Here is a 20,639-nt window from a genome sequence, read left to right on the forward strand (position 1 = left end):
CAAAAGTAGCAATTCTTCTACGGTCTTCCTTATTCACTGTCCAGCTTTCGCATGCATATGAGGTTATTAAAAATACCATGGCTTGGGTCAGGCGCACCTTAGTCCTCAAGCTTTGCTCAACACTTTAAAAGGGTAATGTGCAGCAGATCTGCCTAATGTAATACGTCATTTGATCAACTATCCATGCATGTTGATAGTTGATCCAAGAAGAATGAAGTCCTTGACAACTGCAATCTTTTCTCCATTAATAAGAATGTTGTTTATTGGTCCAGTGGTGAGGATTTTTTGTTTTCTTGACATTGAGATGTAATCCATACCGAAGGCTGTGCTCTTTGGTCTTCATCAGTAAATTTTTTTTAAGTCCTCTTCACTTTCAGCAAGCAAGGTTGGATCATCTGCATATTGCATATGATCAAACATGCACTCAAGATGTTTTGGTCATAACTGGTGACTGGAATGCAAAAGTTGGAAGCAAAGAGGAAGGATCAATAGTTGTAAAATTATGGCCTGGGTGACAGAAATTATGCTGGAGAACTCATGATAGAATTCTGTAAAATTAATGATTTGTTTATTTAAAATACCTTCTTTAGACAGCATAAGAGATGACTATACACATGGACCTGACCAGATGGAGTACACAGAAATCAAACTGACTACATCTGCAGAGGGAGACGATGGAAAAGCTCCATATCATCAGGCAAAACAAGGCCAGGGGCAGATTGTGAAACAGACCATCAATTACTCATATGCAAATGCAGACTGAAGCTGAAAAAATGAAAAGTCAATGAGAGCCAAAATATGACCTTGAGTATATCCCACCTGAATTTAGAGATCATCTGAAGAACAGATTTGATACATTACACACTAAAGACCGAAGACCAGAAGAGCTGTGGGATGACATCAAGAACATCATAGATGAAGAGAGCAAAAAGCCAGTAAGAAGACAAGAAAGAAGGAAAAGGTCAAAATGAATGTCAGAAGAGACACTGAAACTTGCTCTCCAGCGTAGAGATGCTAAAGCAAATGGAAGAAATGAGAAGGTACAAGAGCTGAACAGAAAATTTCAGAGATCAGCTCGAGAAGATAAAGCCAAATATTACAACAAAATGTGCAAAGATCTGGAGACAGAAAACCAAAAAGGAAGAACATGCTCAGCATTTCTCAAGCTGGGAAAACTGAAGAAAACAATTCAAGTCTCTACTTTTGATATTGAAAGGTTCTCTGGGAAAATTACTGAATGATGCAGACAGCATCAAGAGACGATGGAAGGAATACACAGAGTCACTGTAACAAAAGGAAATGGTTCATGTTCAACCGTTTCAAGAGGTAGCATGTGATTAAGAGCCAATGATACTGAAGGAGGAAGTCCAAGGTGCACTGAAGGAATTGGCAAAAAACAAGGCACCATGAATTAATGGAATAAACATTGAAATCTTTCAATAAATTGAGGCAGCACAGGAGGCACTCACTCATCTCTGCCAACAAATATGGAAGACAACTATCTGGCTGACTGATTAGAAGAAATCCGTATTTGTGGCCATTCCAAAAAGAGGTTACCCAATGGAACGTGGAAATCAATGGACAATATCTTTGATATCCCATGTGAATAAAGTTTTACTAAAGGTAATAGAGAAACGGCTGCAAGCATACATTGACAGAGAACTTCCAGATGTTCAAGCTGGATTCAGTAGAGGCTGTGGACCGAGGGATATCATTACTTATGCCAGATGGAATTTGGCTGAAAGCAGAGAATATCAGAAAGATGTTTACCTGTGCTTTATTGACTATGCAAAAGCTTTCAATTGTGTGGATCATGACAAGCTATGAACAACATTGTTAAGTATGAGTATTCCAGAACACTTAATTGTGCTCATGAAGAATCTGTACCTGGACAAGAGGAAGTTGTTTGAACAGAACATGGGAACACTGAATGGTTTTATATTAAGGAAGGTTTGTGACAAAGTTGTATTTTTTCACCATACTTATTCAACCTGTATGCTGAGCAAATAATCTAAGAAGCCTGGTTATATGAAGAAAAACGTGGCATCAGGATTGGAGGAAGACTCATTAAATGATTGACTGGAACTATTTAAATGGCCTACCATGGGAATTAGATAGCTGATTAATAATGTAAATGAGGTTCATGGCACCCTTTTGAGAGTTGTTGTTGTTAAGTACCCTCAAGTCAGTAGAGTCCAGCAGAATCTGACCCATAGCGATCCTGTATAGGGCTTCCAAGGAGCAGCTGGTTAGCTTTAACCACTAACCTTGCAGTTTAAAGGACTTTGCAGTCTGACTACATTAGCCCACAGCACCACACCAGGACTCCCTTGTGAGGGTAAGTAATACTATGCAAATATGGTATATGGACCCCTAACAAAGGGATTGGTCAGTGTTGTCTTCCTGCTAGGCTTCAAATGAGCCATGTGGGGAGGCAAAAAAGGGAACTTCACAACAACTAAAAAGAGCTAAGAGTGGAATGTGTCATCCTGAGCTGGGAACCCTGTGCTGAAAATCTCCTAAACACAGGAGACAGAGAGAGCAGTAACATCAGAGATGGCATGAGACTGTGAGAAGCAACACCAATGAAACAGCAGCAGCATCATGGACTCTGGGCCTATGAAGCAAAGTAGTTAGGGTGGGTCTGCCAATCCATGGAGCAAGAGAGGTGGAATACTTTTGAGCAGGAAGTTTTCTGGGAGAGTGGGGTACCTCTGGGAATTACGAGGCAGTGGAACTTGGTTCATTGACCAACAGAACTGGAGAGTTAAGTGCCTTTGGGCCAAGGTTTAGTGGCAAAATATGGTGCCCCTGAGCATTTATCAGCAGAACTAAAAGAGTTTTTTAACACTTGCATGAGCAGGGCAGAAAATGGCTGAATAACCCAAGAGGAACAAAGGGGTTCATTTGCTGATGGGATACAACTCAAAATGAGGAGAAACAGCTGCAAAAATCCATTAATAATCAGAACACTGAATGTACAAAGTATGAATCTACAAAAATTGGTTTAATATAAAAATCAAAAACCAAAAGCAAACCCACTCCCAGAAAGTTAATTCCAATTTACACCTTGATAGAACAAAGTCCTGGTGTGGTGCTGTAGGATAAACACTGGACTATTAACCGCAAAATCAAAGATGAAATGGAATGCATAAAGATCAAGATCTTAGGCATTAGAGAGCTGAAATGGACTGGCATTGTTCATTCTGCATCTGACAGTCATATGGTTTACTATGCTGAGAATGACAAATAGAGGAGGAATATAACATCGCACTCATCATCAAAAACAGTATTTCAAGACCTGTTTTGAAGTATGAATGCTGTCTGTGGTAGGATAATACCTATAAGCCTAGAAGGAAGACCAGTTAACACCACTGTTATTCACATTTATGCACCACCCACTAAAGCCAGAGATGAAGAAATTGAAGAGTTCTATCAACTTCTTCAGTGTGAAACTCATCAAACTTGCAATCAAGATGCATAATTACTGCTGATTGGAATGCAAAGGTTGGAAACAAAGAGGATGGTTCAGAAGTTTACAAAATATATGGCCTTGGTAACATAAATAATGCTGGAGATTGCATGATAGAATTTTACAAGACCAATGACTAATTCATTGTAAATACTTAAATTTATTCTAAACAACATAAAGACAGATGTATACATGGAATTTACCAGATGGAATATGAAGGATTCAAACTGACTACATCTGTGGGAAGAGAAGGTGGAAACGCTCAATATCAACAGCCAAAACAAGACCAGAAATCAACTACAGAAGAGACCATCAAATGCTCATATGCAAGTTCAGGTTGAAGTTGAGGAAAATTAAAGCAAGTCCATGAGAGCCAAAATATGACCTTAAACATATTCAACCTGAATTTTGAGATTACCTCAAGAACAGATTTTATGCATTAGACATTAATGACCTAAGAACAGAACAGCTATGCGATGACATCAAGTACATACTTTGAATGGGCCCATCAACATCATTTCATAACACCATTTTCTCAAAATACTCATTATAATACATGGTCAATTTTATATACTTTTTCCTGGTAATATTTGTCTTAGTAAAATGTGTTTAATTTAAAATAGGAAATATTTTTTCATATGACAATCAATACTAGTTTTTAACTATGATTGCAAAATTCAAAAAGTTTGCTTAAAACATTCCTCTAAATGTCCAAGTCTTACTAGGCTTGAAGGACGAGTTTAAGTGTTGCTATTCACAAAGACAATATCCTGGATCTTCCCTCTCCTTCAGATGAAAGTAAAAGTGTCTCAACTTCCACAGCTTTACATGGACTTGTCTATGGCAATTTTTCACTAACATCTAATTAACTTCAATGAACATGCAACACTCAAGTCTTGTTAAATTACAGAGTCTGACTTAGTAAGTCTGGAAGTTTGCATTTCTAACAAGATCCCAAGTAATGCTGATGTTGCTGGTTTGTGGATAACCTCAATATTAAGGTGTTAGGGAACAGAATGATTCTGGCCTAATATTCTGATTATTTATGAACTGTCTTACTACTCCTGCTTTACTATTATATATGAGGGAAGGATCTCTGGTTCTCACTGCAATTGCACAGGAGATTATGTTTTTCAAACAGTGGGGTTGCAACCCATAAGTGAGCTGTATGCAAACAACTGAAGCAGAATAAAATAGAGTCAAAGGAAAAAGAAAAAAATACATACCACATATAGTAAAGGTAAATATTATTTCATAAAACATTTGTTTCAGACACATGCATACATTTGTAAGTACTGCGTCTAAATGTAAAATCAATTATTTTATATTTTTAATGAGAGTTTAATTTATTAAAAAGCTGTAGAATATAAAAGATACATTTCAGTCATACCTAAAGCATATTTTAATTTCAGAAATATAAAAGAACCAAAATCTATGAACAAAGATATTACTAAGCCATATATATTTTAGCATACAACAATTATTTTTATAAGATATGACATTTAAAATATAGTGTCCATATAAATTTCACCACTCATTTGTGAGTTATGTCGTACTATGGTAGCTTGAGTGTTGTGATGCTAGAAGCTATGCAACTAGTATTTTAAACACCAGCAGGGTCACTCGCGGTGTGCAGCTTTCAGCTGAGGTTCCAGAATAAGACAAATTAGGAAGAAGGAGAGACAGACTACTTCTGGATACATAGTCACTGAAAACCTTATAAAAAACAGTAGAATACAGTCAGTTTAATACTGAATATTGAAACATGAAGAGCAACAGAATACTGTCAGATATTCTGGTGTGCAGGAAGATGAGCTCCTCAGATTGGAAGGAACTCAAAATATAACTAGGGAAGAGATGCCTCTTCACTGTGATGACACGAATAGAATAATGATTTCAGGACCTTCATTTATTTGCAAATGGGGTACAGCTCAAAATGAGGAGAAAGAGCTCTACTAATAATTGGAACATGTAATGTACAAAATAGGAATTGAGGAAAACTGGAAGTTGTAAAAAATGAAATGGAATGCACACACATTGATATTGTAGGCATTAGTGAGCTGAAATGGACTGATATTCATCACTTTGATTCTGACCATGATTAAATGGTTAACTATGCCAGGAATGACAAAGTGAAGAGGAATGGCATTGCATATAATATCAAAAAGGACATTTCAAGATCTATCTTGAAGTACAACACTGTCTGTGATAGGATAATATCCAGTTAATAAAACTATTACTCAAATTTATTCACCAACCACTAAAGACAGAGATGATAAAATTGAAGAATTATATAAATTTTTTCAGGCTGAAATTGATCAAACATGGAATCAAGACATATTGATTGATAATTGCTGGTGATTGGAATGCAGAGGTTGGAAACAGAGGAAGGATTAGTCATTGGGAAATATGGCCTTGGTGATAAAAACAATGAAGAATATTGCATGGCAAAATTTTGCAAAACCAATGACTTGTTCATTGAAAATACCTCTTATGAACAACATGAAAGTCAATTATTTATATACATGGACCTCAACAAAGAATTCACAGATATCAAATTGACAATATCTGTGGAACAGATCATCAATTGTTCACATGCAAGTTCAGGCTGAAGCTGAAGAAAATTCAAGTTCATGACAACCAAAATATGACGTTAAACATATCCTGCCTGAATTTAGAGATCTCAAGAATATATTTGATGAATTAAGACTCTTATGACTGAAGACCAGAAGAGTTGTGAGATGACATTAAGAACATCATACAAGCAGAAAGCAAAAAGTCATTAAGAAGACAAGAAAGAAGGAAAAGACCAAAATGGATGTCAGAAGGGATTCTGATCTGGTGGTACATGGAGGGGATTACAATCACTATAATGAAACAAGATGGATGAGTTGTTGAATGATGATCTGTCCTATAAACTTTCACTCAAATTACAATAAAAACTTTAAAAAACAAAAAAAGAAGAAGGGACTCTGAAACTTGCTCTCTAGCCTAGACATGCTAAAGCAAACGGAAGAAATGAAGAGGTAAAAGAGCTGAAACGAAAATTTCAAAGGGCAGCTCAAGAAAACAAAGTCAAATATTACCATGAAATGTGCAAAGACCAGGAGTTAGAAAAACAAAAGGGAAGAACATGCTCAGCATTTCTCAAGGAGGGAAATGAAGTAAGTATCCCGGAACACTTGATTGTGCTCATTTAAACAGAAAAAGGTAACATCAAATGGAATAGGAAAGGTGTGCACCAGGGCTGTTCTTTCACTTATTGATGAAGATCAAAGACCACAGCCTTCGGTATGGGTTACACCTCAATGAAAGAGAACAAAAATCCTCACCACTGGACCAACAAATAACATCAAGATAAATGGAGAAAAGATTGAAGTTGTCAAAGACTTCATTTTGCTCGGATCAACCATCAACACTCATGGAAGCAGCTGTCAAGAAATCAAACAACACACTGCATTATGCAAATCTGCTGCACAAGACCTCTTTAAAATGTTGAAGAACAAAGATGTCAGTTTGAGGACTAAGATACAAAATTTTATATGTGAAAGTTGGACAGTGAATAAAAAGCATAAATGAATGGATACATTTGAGTTACAGCACTGGAGGAGAATACTAAAAGTACCATGGAGTGCCAAAAGAATATAAACAAATCTGTGTTAGAAGAAGTACAGCCAGAATGCTCCTTAGAAGCCAGGATGGCCAGAATTCATCTCTCATATTTCACATATATTTTCAGGAGGAAACAGTCCCTGGAGAAGGACATCATACTTGGTAAAGTGGAGGGTCAGTGAAAAAGAGGAAGACCCCCAACAAGATAGACAGGCACACTGGCAACAGAAATGGACTCAAGAGTAGCAACAATTGTGATGTTAACCAAGGACCGGGCAGTGTTTCATTCTGCTGTGTATAAGGTTGCTATGAGTTGGAACTGACTTGACAGCACCTAACAATAACAACAATATAAATAGGTCTCCCTCCTGATATATTTCTTTGTTTACTTTCTTAGTAGCACTATTAAAAGTATATTGTTTTATTTATGTGTTCACTTGTTGTTGTTCCCATCAGAAAGGCAGTTCCTTGAGGGCAGGGGCGCTGTGTGGTTTTCTTTTGATCATAGCCCTAGTGCCTGCCACACAGTAGGTTTTCAAGAAATACTTCTTAAATGATAAACAGAAAAGTTAATATAATAAATTACATGCAGCAAGTATGAAAGCTGATTTCAAGTATTAAAGACATTTAAAATGTACATCTATTTTACATGGGCTATAACAGGGGATGGCAAACTATAGTCCATGGGCCAAACCTGGCCAGCTGCTTATTTCAGTAAATGAGTTTTTACTGGAATGTAGCCACACATACTCATGTGAATAGTGTCCAGGGCTGCTTTTGCACCACAGCAGCCGAGTTCCACAGTTACCACAGAGATTGGCTGCACCACAAAACTGACAATATTTACTATCTGACCATTACAGAAAAATGTTTGCCAGTCCCTGCTCACAAAATAGGCCATTCTATTTTTAGCTACAATGTGTATTTATACAATGCCTAACATCTAATCATATATATTCCAAAGATTGTAAGAACCAAATGTTAGAAGTAAATTTTACCTTATTGTAATTCTTGGCTAATTCCAACATCTCTTTTACCACTGATTCATTGTGTTTACAATGTTCACTGTAGTCCTGAAGTGTTAAACCTTCCATCCAACTCTTCTTATGCAAATTTAGTAACATCTAAAACATATCAAGAATAATTAATTTCCTGCATTGAGAATAATCCATTTGTCCTGACAAACAACTTCACAAGAAGCTTTAGATATTAAAAATATAAATTTAACAATTCAAATAAATTTGGTCAAAATTCTCTTAAATTTAAATTAACATAATCTAAGAAGTGTTCCAACCCCATGCCTTTGCATTTACTGTCCTTCTACCTCCGTATTTTCTTTATCTTTGCAAGGCATATTTTTCCATACTTCCTTAGAGAAAGATGCTATCTAAAAAAGCCACTCTATACTACCTACTGGAGTTTTGCAGCGGTGCTGCAGTATAATGTACTAGACGACTAGATCAATTTGAACCGCAATGTTGATGGTTCAAACCCACCAATTGCTACTCAGAAACCCTATACAGGGTCACCATGAGTTGGAACCGACTCAACAGCACTTAACAACAAAACAACAATATCTTACAAAGTAATCTTTCTTCCCTTAACTTTGGAATTTTTTACAACATTTATTAACACTTGAAATTTTTATTTTCTTCTTTAGTGAATTTATTTGTAATTAAAGAGAAATCTCAAGTACAAAAACTTTGCCTAGATTATATCAAGATCAGCACATTCTAGAATACCATCTATTCATAGCATACACTCAGATGTTTTTCGAATCAATTAATGAATGATATAAACTCCTATGTTACAAAGAATTCTAATATTTCATATAGCCTAGCTTTCAAATGTCAAGACAAAGCAGTAAATGCTCTATTTATTGAGTGATCTTGCATTAAACAATCTCTCTGAGCTTCAGTTTACAAATCTATATACTGAGGGCTTATATAAAATAATCTAAGTTCTTTCAAATTCTAAAATCTGCTCTATTAATTCAAAAACTTAAAATGTCTTCATTGTTAGAGTCATAAATGAAAAGCCATGAAAGTGAGAAATTAAATCACAGATTCATCTAGTTTGCAACCACATCAAAAAATTGGGAGTCCTACAATTAGGAATCCTAGAGTGGACTTTCAATTCATAGTGCCTCAATGTGTGAGTGGAACGTCCCTGGTAGGATTTTCTAGTCAGCAGTCCTGGTATTACGCTGTAGGATATGCACTGGACTGCACTGTCAGTGTGAACCACAAGGTTAGCAGTTCAAACTGAGCTGCCGCTCCAAGGAAACCCTATACTGGGCCGCAGGCTGTGACAAGTTGACAGCACTTAACAAGTAACTATCTTTACAGAAGCAGATTATCAGATCTTTTCTCCTGCAGGGCCACTGAATGGGTTTCAAACTACCAAATTTTCAGTTAGCAGTCAAGTGTTTAACCCTGCAGCACCAAAAGGGCTTCTTTGGCCCTATTTTAGTGACTGTGAAAGTAAACAACTTGGTTCAAAAGCTTCTTGAATTGAATTCCTATTTCTGAATACAAACTCTTAGAAGTGTAAATTCTCAAAAGTTGATTCTTCAGACAGTTTTACTCAAAAGTTCTCACCATAGTCCACTCTACAAACATTCAACTGAGGACTATCATTAAATAAAGGAGGGTTATTTTGAATGATTGATAAAATTATGCAAAATGGTGGCTACATTTTACCAATCTCTCAGAGACCCTACAGACAGTATACAACTGTCCCAGATGGTTTCCAAGACTAAATCTTTAATGAAGCATACAGCCTCATGGCTCTCCCAAGGACTGGTTGGTGGATTCCAACCACTGACTTTTTGATTAGCAGCCAAACTCTTTAACCACTGCATCACCAGGGTTCTTCACCATTCGAACCAGTATGCCATAAATTTGATTCATGGGCTCTGAGAATCTAAATATATACTTGGAGTGCATGACTGAGTTTTTAAATTTACCTTAATTACTTAGAGGCTTATAGCTATGTGTAGAAACAAGCTCATCTTATGTTGTAGAATAAACTACATATCTAATTCACCCATGGATGAGACTCTGCAGCACACTAAAGCTCTGAGTTCTCTTACCTTCTCCTAAGGCCCATGAGGATAACCCAGTTTGTTTGTTTTTTCTAAAAAAAAAAAAGTTGTCAAAACCTACACATGTGACTCTCATTTCTTTGCTGGTACTTTTTCTAGAAAATAGGTCCTTTGAAAATTTTGGTGCAGTTGCAATTATCAGCTACTTAAAACTAAGTGTTGAGAATTGGATCCTCCTAGCACTTCAAAGAAGGAGGCCTGACAGCGTAGTGGATTACGAGTTGGGCTGCCAACTGCAAGGTCAGTACTTTGAATCTGCTCATTGTTACTCAAGAGAAAGATGAGAGTTCCTGCTCTCATAAAGATTTACAGCCTCAGAAACCCCAAACAGAGTGGCTATGAGTAGGAACTGACTCCACAGCACATGGCACACAATCATCCATCACCACCACTTCAAAGGAGTCCTGGTGGCACTGTAGGATAAGCACTGGATTGCTAACCACAAAGTCAGCGGTTCAAACTCACCAGCTGCTTCCTCTTGGAAGCCCAGTACAGGGTAGCTATGAATTGGAAACAACTCTACAGCACTTAATAACAAGGAGTCCTGGTGTGGCATGTAGGATACGCACTGGACTGCTAACTGCAAGTTCAAAGTTACCAGCTGCTTCTCAAGAACTCTATACAGAGTGGCACTAAACAACCACCACCACTTCAGAAGAAGATTCCCTAAGAACAGCAGGATATTCCTACTGCGCTTACCTAAGGAATCCACTGGGACCCTCAGAGAAGGACTTGGATAAAGTATATAGACGGGCTGGGTAAGATTAAAGGAAAGGCTTTTGTTATTCACAAAGCAGCTGATTTAAGTTATTAAGAACATAAATATAACATTAATTAACTCACACATATGTGAGTTTTTATGCCAAGGATGGCTGGTGGCTAAGCCTATAAGAATACCAAAGGGGAAAAATAAGAGAGAAAAGAAAAAATGAAAGAAAGACAAGAAAAACTGACGTAATTAGCTAGATATTTCTAAATGACTGGCACCAGATTGACAAAATATTTATATCTCTGAATCTCTGAATAAATTTCACAGTTTATATCTAATTGGTGTCTTTTTCATAGTCCATACCCATTCTATATAAAGTTAAAAATAAGTATTGAAAACTGTACTTCAGGCAATGAGCTAAATGTACAGTAGGAATAAACTTTGGAATGTAAGCAAGTAACTCAAAGGGCTGTAGCATCTCCCCTCAGTCCCATAGGAAACTGTCCCCTGCATCCCTTCATTAAACAGTATGCTAAAACAGAGGTCCTTAAGGTAAGGCTGTGGGTGGATTCGACTTAAAACACAACTTTATTAAACTTAAAAATAGCAATAAAAAACAGAACTCTTCTTTCAAAGAAAATCTTATATAGTTAGTATATTCTTTTCCCAATATATAAATGAGGTTAAAAACTGAAGTAATCTACTTCAAAGGGGGACAGGAAGGCATGGATAGCCCAACCTACTACAGCTCCTTCTCATCAAATGCCCCAGAATCCCCTTCTAAGGCACCTCTGTGATAACCAGTTTGAACTAGTTGTTATGTGCTGTGGAGTCGGTTCCAACTCATAGTGACCCTGTACAGGGTTTCCGAGGCTTAAATCTTAATGAGAGCAGTAAGCCTATCTTTCTCCTATGGAACAGCTGTTAGTTTTGAACTGCTAACCTGGAGGTTAGAAGCCCAACTCGTAACCACTACACATAGCACCACACTAGGCAGAGTGCAGCTCAAACTGAATTTGCAGTCCAGTGTTCATCCTTATAGTGCAGGGGTGGGAAACATTCAGCCCTTGGAACGTATGTTGTTGTTGTTAAATGGAGTCAGTTTCAACCCACAGCGACCCTGTATAGTTTCCAAGGAGCAGCTGGTAAGCTTGAGCCACCGACTTTGCAGTTAAAATAGCTTTGCAGTCTGGAGCATTAACCCACAGTGCCACACCAGGACTCCTTGGACCATATAAGGCCCTCAAAAATCATTTGGTCTGGTTCTACCAAGGCAACTACAGTTTCAGCTGTAACATTAGGGCTGACTTAATTAAATGTTTGACCAAATAGAAAAGGTTAATTTTTTTTTTTTCAAGTTTTTATTGTGAATTGGAGGGATAGTTTACATGGGAGAACACTGGTTTACATGCATCGTTTCACTGCAATGATTACAATCTCCTCCGTGCATCGTCATTCAACAGCATTTGCTTCTATTGCCTCTGAGGTTTGTTTTTGTTGGGGGCGGGGGCGGGGGGCGGGGGATGCACACAAAAACACTCAGGAATATATAGTCATTGAAACAACCAAAGGGCACATTCCGCAAGCCTGCCTCCTGGCCACCAGCACACAGCCTTTCTCTTTCCATGAGTTTAGAGTCCTCACAGCTGCTCTACCTCTCCATGTCCCATCTCTGCTGTCAATGCTTCTCTGGGCAAGGTCCCACATTCCACTCGTGCTCTTCTCCCTTGATGGTCCTAGGTCCTCTGTTCTTGGACTGTAAAATTAACTACTCCACCCTTTTTGTTACAAAACTTCTACGTTTACAGTTGTGGCAGTAGCAATTAGTCATGAAAACAATTACTCACTGTTGAATCATAAGAATCTTATCCCATCTCCTTTCACCAGACCCGTCAAAACAAGATGAAAATTATTCAGTGAGGATTTTCTACCTTCCACCGCATACTCCGAAACTACACTCCCTCTTGAAAACTTGTAAGCCAGTCACTTCATGCAATAGGTTAATTTTTAAGTTAATAATTTTGTAAAGCCTGCAAATGATGTTATACATTTTGGCAGAAAAAAGATCCCCACCCTTGCTATAGCACCACACCAGGACTCCAAATATTTGGCATTAGTAGAGGACAGGAAAAAGAAAAAAAAACTGCACCTGAAATAATCCTAATATAGTAGAAACAAGCAAACAAAATCCACCAACATGGTACATAATTTTAAAAAAAGTAAACAAATTTGGAAACTGCCTGGTACCAAAAGGGATTTATAAAATTCTAGATCTAAATATGGGAAAACTTACATTTCCTTAATAATTCACCTTCAGTGAACTCTAAGCAAGCATGCACAGTATTTTTTTTTAAGTATTACACAATTGTAATCTAATTGATTCTTTTCTAATTTGGAAAGCTAATTCTTCAATGCACCTTCTTCTCACTTACTGACATGGTTAAGTTCCAAAGATCAAGCCATTATGGTAAACCTGGAATTATGCAAATGTGGATGATCACAGCAGATTACATAATGGAGGATGACTACGCAATTCCATTATTATATAACTGCCCAATTACATCATTACATGACAAGCCACTGAGAATCCTAGCTCAACCAAGTTGACACATAACCTAAGCTATGACAGTCTTATACCCTGGAATTCATTACTACCAGACGCATATTGGTAATATGAAAAACAGTTGGAGAGTAGATTTTATTATTGTCTTAAATGTGAAATGTCATAAAATAAGACAGTCAGTGAGAAGAGGGTGACATTTAGTTATCAAGTCATTTTATTGAGTAAGATGAATTAATCAAAAAACCACAGAACTAGGGGAGAAAGTTTTTTAAAATTTATCTTAAACCAAAGTGGAATAACATTTTCATTGTTTCTTACTTCTTGTCATGCTCTGCTGTTGTTGTGTGCCACTGAATTGGTTTTAAGCTACAATGACTCTATATAGGGTTTCTGAGAGAGGCTGTTAGGTTTGAACTACTGAACTTGCGGTTACCAGTCCAGTAGCTATCTTATAACACCATATCAGGGTTCTCCTGTTTTACCATCTAACAAATATATCTTTCAATATGTCCAACAAGATATTCCTTTATTTTATGCTGTAATTCTTTGTTGTTAAGTGCTGTTGAGTCGGTTCCAACCCATAGTGACCCTGTACAGGATTTCCAAGGAGTGACTTTGAACTTTGCAGTTCAAACCGACTTTGCAGAGATTAACAATTAAAATTCAAAACCTGTATTTGATAATAGGTTTAAAGCATTTAAAAAAAAAATTTTTTTTGAACACAATCTAAAATAAAAATGTAAACTTACCTTCTGTTCCAGCTCATTTTTCCGATAGTTAATAGTAATGGAGTAATAATGTCTGTTTAGTCCATGAATTAATGCCTATGTATGGAAATAAGTTGAAAAAGAACAAGTTAATATTTTTCATCTAATAAAATAAACGGAACTATCTGAAACCAATGACATATCCTGAGACAATACTGTTACTGTCCTCTAAAAACGGCATTTTATCATAAATTTCAGTTAAGATTAAACTTGAAATATTATTTCTCAGCTATAGGTTTACAAATGAGGTTTAGACAGATGGGACAAACATTTTTTTATAGCATGGCATAAGTCAGCTACTCTTGAGCCCATTCTGATGCATGGCACCCCCATGTGTTTAAGAGCTGTGATTTTATCTGAAGTAGATTGCCAGGACTTTCTTACAAGGAACCTCTGGGTTCCTTTTGGTTAGTAGCTGAGTGCTTAACTGTTTGCACAACCTAGGGTCTATGGCAGCACATTGTCAACAACTTTAGTAGCCTTGTTCAGAATTGGAGAAAAGGTTATGATCTCATCCTTATCAAAATAAAAAATCAATTATTCAAACATTTATTAAGTTTTATTTTAAGACTTCTGGTGTGGCACTGTGGGATAAAGCACTAAGCTACAGAGTTGGTTTGAACCACAAGGTTAGTGGTTCAAATTCACCAGTTGCTTCTTGGAAACACTATACAGGGTCATTATGAGTCTGAACTGATAGTCCTTAATAACAACAACAGGGCACCTGGAGTCCTTGGGTGGTACAAATGTTTAACAAGATCTGTAAGCTCTCAAATTAGGTCTTAAGGTGGAGGAAGAGGGAGCAGAAGTGAACATATAATGAATATCTAGCATCTGCTTTACACATTATGTCTTTAAATCTTTACAACAACCAAGTAAAGCAGGCTGATTCCACATGTATTTTAAGGAAAATGAGACTCAAAAATCTTAATGTGCCCCATCTTGTGTCCATTAAATGACACAGTTGAGATCTGAACTCAGGTCATTTTGATAAAGGCTATGCTTTTTTCTAGGAGTCCTGGTTTGGCACTGTCGGATAAAGCGCTGGATTCCAACGTCAGTTTGAACCACAGGTTAGTGGTTGAAACTCACCAACTGCTCCTTGGAAACCCTATTTAGGATTACTATGAGCTGGAGTTGATTCAACAACACTTAACAATAACAAATGTTTTTTCTACCATACTGTGTGCCATCATGTAGTTTAGAAAATTCTTGTATTAAATCTATGTACTTTTGTGATCAGGATGAGAATAAAACACAGCCTTATCTTTAAGCTTTGCTAGCAAAAATTACTCCACCAAATATTAAAACATTTTCAATATCGTAACAATCCATTTTTATAATATCTGCTATGAAACTATACTGCAAAATCCTGGACTTCCAGCAAGATGGCGGAGTAGACAGACATGCTATCCAACACCCTCTACAAGATGTTAAAGACACAGGATACTACATGAAACAGACACAGAGGACAATCCTGGAACCTTGAGCTTTACAGGACAGGTTAGAGAAGTGAACTGAATGCCAACTGGGAGAAGCTAAACAGGGGTGGTGAAAGAAAGAGACTGACTGACTGGTGAATAGACTGTTGGCCATACACTGCACAATAATTTTGAACTTGCCCCCACCTTAATTTACCCCCAGTGTAGGACCTGCTCTCCATGAGTTCTGAGCTGTGCCAAATTGAGTCAGTGTGAGGCAGGTGCCTACTGTGCCACCTTGGCACTTGGATTCCAGAGGGCTCTGCTCTAGAGCTATGGTACTCAGAGGCTCCAGGCCAGAATTAGACAGGCAAGAACCTTCATAAAAAGTCACCCTGCCTCTAGCTGCCCTATTGTACTGACACTGAAACTATAACAACATAAAGGGCCTCCACAAAATGCTTCTGAATCGGGAACCCTGAATATAGATAACACCTAGGCCTACAGGAACTCCATCAAAGGCTGGGAACTCAACAATCACATGCCTCTTCACTCACCTCAAGAGCTCCTTGACTATCAGGAGCCCTAGAGACTTTTCTCCTCTCTGGGTACAACAACTGCACTGGTTTTCTGTGTGTTTATTTTTCCTTTCATTGCTTTTATTCATGTATTCGTATTTCTCCTTCTTCCTCTTTCCATTTCCTTGGTTTTTATCCTTTCTAGCTCTGTTTTCCAACATTCGTGTCGTACTGGGGTGGCTTGTGAGTTGCTGTGATTCTGAAAGCTATGCTTTTAAATACCAGCAGGGTCAATCATGGTGGACAGGTTTCAGACGAACTTCCAGACAAAGACAGATTAGGAAGAAGAAGTGACGAACTACTTCCAAATATTTAGTCACTGAAACCTTATGAATAGTAGAGAAACACTGTCAGATATAGTGCCAGAAAATGAGCCCCTCAGGTTGGAAGGCACTCAAAATGCAACTGGGGAAGAGCTGCCTCACCAAAATAGAACTGACCATGAATGAAGCAAATGGAATAAAGCCTGTGGAGAAAAGCCCATGGGACCTTCATTGGCTAATGGGGCACGACTCCAAATGAAGAGAAACAGCTGTGAACATCCACTGAAAATTGGAACACGGAATGTACAAACTATGAATCTGGGAAAATTGGAAGTTGTCAAAAATGAAATGGAATGCATAAACATCGATATCTTAGGCATTAGTGAGCTGAAATGAACTGGTATTGGCCATTCTGAATCTGACAAACCACATGGTTTATTATGCCGGGCATGACAAATTGAAGAGGAATGGTGTTGCAGTCATTGTCAAAAAGAACATATCCAAATCAGTCACGAGGTACAATGTTGTCTGTGATACGATAATATCAATGCGCCTACAGGGAAGCCCAGTTAATACCACTATTATTCAAATTTACACACCAACAACTAAAGCCAGTGAGTATGAAATAGAAGAACTCTACCAGCTTCTTCAATCTGAAATCGATCAAACATGCAATCAAGATGGATTGATCATTACTTGTTATTGGAATGCAAAGGTTGGGAGCAAAGAGGAAGGATCAGTAGTTGGAAAATGTGGCCTTGGTGATAGAAATTATGCTGGAGAACGCATGACAGAATTCTGTAAAATTAATGACTTGTTCATGTAAAATACCTTTCTTAGACACCATAAGAGACGAATGTACACATGGACCTCACCAGATGGAATATACAGAAATCAAATTGACTAAATCTGTGGAAAGAGACAATAGAAAAGCTTCATATCATCAGTCAAAACAAGGCCAGGGGCAGACTGCGGAACAGACCATTAACAGTTGTTGTTGTTGTTGTTATGTGCCATGGAGTTGGTTCCAACTCACAGCGACCCTGTACAGGGTTTCCAAGGCTGTAAATCTTATGGAAGCAGAAAGCCTCATCTTTCTCCCGTGGAATGGCTGGTAGTTTCGAACTGCTGACCTTGCAGTTCGCAGCCCGATTCGTAACCACTAACTACACCACCAAAACAAACTTGCAATACTGAAAACAGGGAACCAGACATATCAATTTATAATGAAGTTAATTACAAAGCAGAAAGAGGGAATAGAGTAGATAAAGAATTTCCAAATGGCGAGGAAGTTAAGTAGATTTTGTGATAAAACAGACGGTTTTAAGTGGGAAAAACAACTTACAAGGTAACCTCAAAGAAAATTAGTACTCCTTCACATAAAAATAATGAGGAAAATCAGAAAGATTTAGTAAAGATTAAAACAGGTGTCCTGGTGTGGCGGTGTAGGATAGGCACTGGACTGCTAACCATGAGGTCAGTGGTTCAAATCCACCAGCTGCTCCTTAGAAGCCCTATACAGGGTCACCATGAGTTGGAACAAGTTCAATGGCACAGAACAACAACAAAACAACAGCAGTGAAGAAACCCACAATCAAAATGAACTCAGCCCAGAAATTTATATGAAACAAAGAAAATAGCAACACCACAAAAAAAAACTACTCAGCAAAATGACAGCAATCAATCTGTATCTATCGATAATTTCACTGAATGTAACCTGGAGGACATTATGTTGCGTGAAATCAGTCAATCAAAAAAGGATAAATATTGTATGAGACCATTCTTGTAAAAAATTAAGAATAGATTTTCTTGCTAAAAGGAACATTTTATGATGTTTACCAGGGATGGGAGGAAAGAGAAAATTATTAACATGTTAACTTGGGTGATGGGGAAGGCAATATACACAACTCAAGAGGGAGACTGGCATGGGAAAGATGAAGCTAGTAGAAGACACGGGAAGAGTGCAAGAGTTAAAGTGAATAGAGATAAGTACTGTTAACTGATGGTGCATGGAAGGGATTGTAATCATTGTAATGATACAAAGCTTATGATTTGTTGAATGTGGGAATGATGATCTGGTTCTGTAAACCTCCACTCAATTCACAAAAAAAAAGCTTTAAAAAAAAACCCCAAAAACTATTAACTCTCATATGAAGTGGTGGTTTAAAATGGTTGATATACTAAATTTAAGTACTATATATTATAAAGCCTTATCCATTTCAGAAGTCATTAGAAACAGTGAATTTTGAGCACATAAAATTGTTATACTGTGCAATTCAAAAAGTGGAATTAACCAGGATCTTTTAACATTTGTATTCACTGTTGTGCAAATTAGATGGATGCACATACAGGAGTGAATAATTTTTTTAAAGGTACACAGTCTTCCAAACAGATATAGCCTAGGATGGAGAGTGGAGTTTGGCTTGGATTTCAGGTCTCAATCACCTTCATCCAAGTATCCCATTCCCTCATTACACAATTGACATGGTGACATAAAGCTAAAAAAACCCAACTGTGGTCAGTACATGTAAAAGCCAACCAATGGATCCATATGCTGGAAATTAACTACATTCCCAAAGTATTCAATTGAGTATCGAAGGTACTATCTTCTTAATTTTTAATTATATTTAGATAAAAGTAGTAAAAATAACACCAATTTGCTATCAAGTTGATTTTGACTCATGATGACCCCAAGTATGTCAGAGTAAGGCTGTATTCCATAGGGTTTTCAATGGCTGATTTTTTGAGAAGTACATTGTTTAGGCCTGTCTTATGAAGGGTCCCTTGAACCTGCAACCTTTTGGTTAGCAGTCAAACACATTAACAATTTGTATTTACAGACACTAACACATGGAACATGAGATTAGCAGGCATAATGACAACAAAACAAATATGTTTATCCTCAAATAATCTTACAATTTCACTTATTCACCTTCTGTATATTATAACTAAGCTGGCCAAATAATACGTCCAGATGAGCCAAAAAAGAAGAGTCTGTTTAGCTCAGTGGATAAAAGTTTTCACAAATTAACCTATCTAGTCAACACAATTACAAATTCTTATAGCCTCACTTTTTGATTTATACTTAATTAACAAATATGAGAATTCAGAAAATTTAGGCAATTCTTCATTTAAACAGAATGTTCCCAAAGTTCATTCAGTAATTGGCTGTTTGAAAGCTGTAACAGTTTCTCATAGAAACACAGTTATAAAGAACGGCTCTCTTCTATAGTATTATATATTATGGGTTACACAAGCTTTCAGTGGCTAACCTAGAAGCTAGCCATTTTATACAACACTAGACATTAGGACAATATATTTTATATCTGCTAACAGGAATTACTTATTAATTTGTTACTTAGATATTCTGACCTTGTTTTCTTTGCTTAAAGCCTGCCAACCTTCAAAGAAGAAAGTTCTGCCTAGGTTGGTAACTACCAGAAGTCTAAGAGGCTGTGTCTTCAAGGGAAAAAAAAAAAAATGGTATAGAAGAGGAATTAGACAACGGGAGTCTGAGATCCCTGATTAACTTCCAAAGCAGTTTATTTTATTTCTTTACTGAATCTTTAAAGTAAAGCTTTCTAATTTTGGTGGAGTGATATAGTCAAAATGAGTACACAAATATTCATTATGGTGACATAAACTTCAAAATTAGCCATCAATTACAATTACTTCTATTTCTATATTCTTTCATTCACTGTTGTTTAGTATCTCACATTGTTTCCGACTCATAGTGACTCTATGTAGGGTTTCTGAGAGCAAGTGATGGGTTTGAACTACTGACCTTGTGGTTAGCAGTCCAGTGCTTATCTTATATTTATATTCATTGATATAAATTATTAAATTTAAGTATTAGAAATGCCTTTGGAAACTAATCCCACCACATTTTTTGAAAACTAGATAAAACCACTGGCACTTAAGTAACTACGAGAAGGAAAAGTACTACGCCTATTACTGCAGTGAGGTACACATACCTACGAAATGAAGTATACATAGCTTATGAATGGCTGTTGTGGTGTCAGGCTGAATGGAAATGCATAGAATTGTAAGTTTTATATAAAGAGACTGCTGACCACAGTTCAGAAAATAAGACCTCTTATTTAAATGGCTCGGGATGTAAACCATTCTACCTAATGACAATGTCAGAT

At 37.1% G+C, this 20,639-nt stretch overlaps 1 protein-coding gene across 1 annotated transcript in view; it reads right to left on the bottom strand.

Moving 5' to 3' along the window:
* The window catches only part of PSMD14 (proteasome (prosome, macropain) 26S subunit, non-ATPase, 14), a 151,243-nt gene that overhangs the window by 7,858 nt on the left and 122,746 nt on the right, over positions 1-20,639 (bottom strand). Inside the window, exons 8-9 of the mRNA XM_006872019.1 lie at positions 14,212-14,286; positions 8,083-8,208 (exon numbers count right to left, since the gene is read on the bottom strand). Of these exons, the coding sequence (XP_006872081.1) occupies positions 8,083-8,208; positions 14,212-14,286 (201 nt within the window). The remainder of the gene's footprint in view (positions 1-8,082; positions 8,209-14,211; positions 14,287-20,639) is intronic.

This window comes from Chrysochloris asiatica, unplaced genomic scaffold (assembly GCF_000296735.1).
Source record: "Chrysochloris asiatica unplaced genomic scaffold, ChrAsi1.0 scaffold00181, whole genome shotgun sequence".
Taxonomy (NCBI): Eukaryota; Metazoa; Chordata; class Mammalia; order Afrosoricida; family Chrysochloridae; genus Chrysochloris; species Chrysochloris asiatica.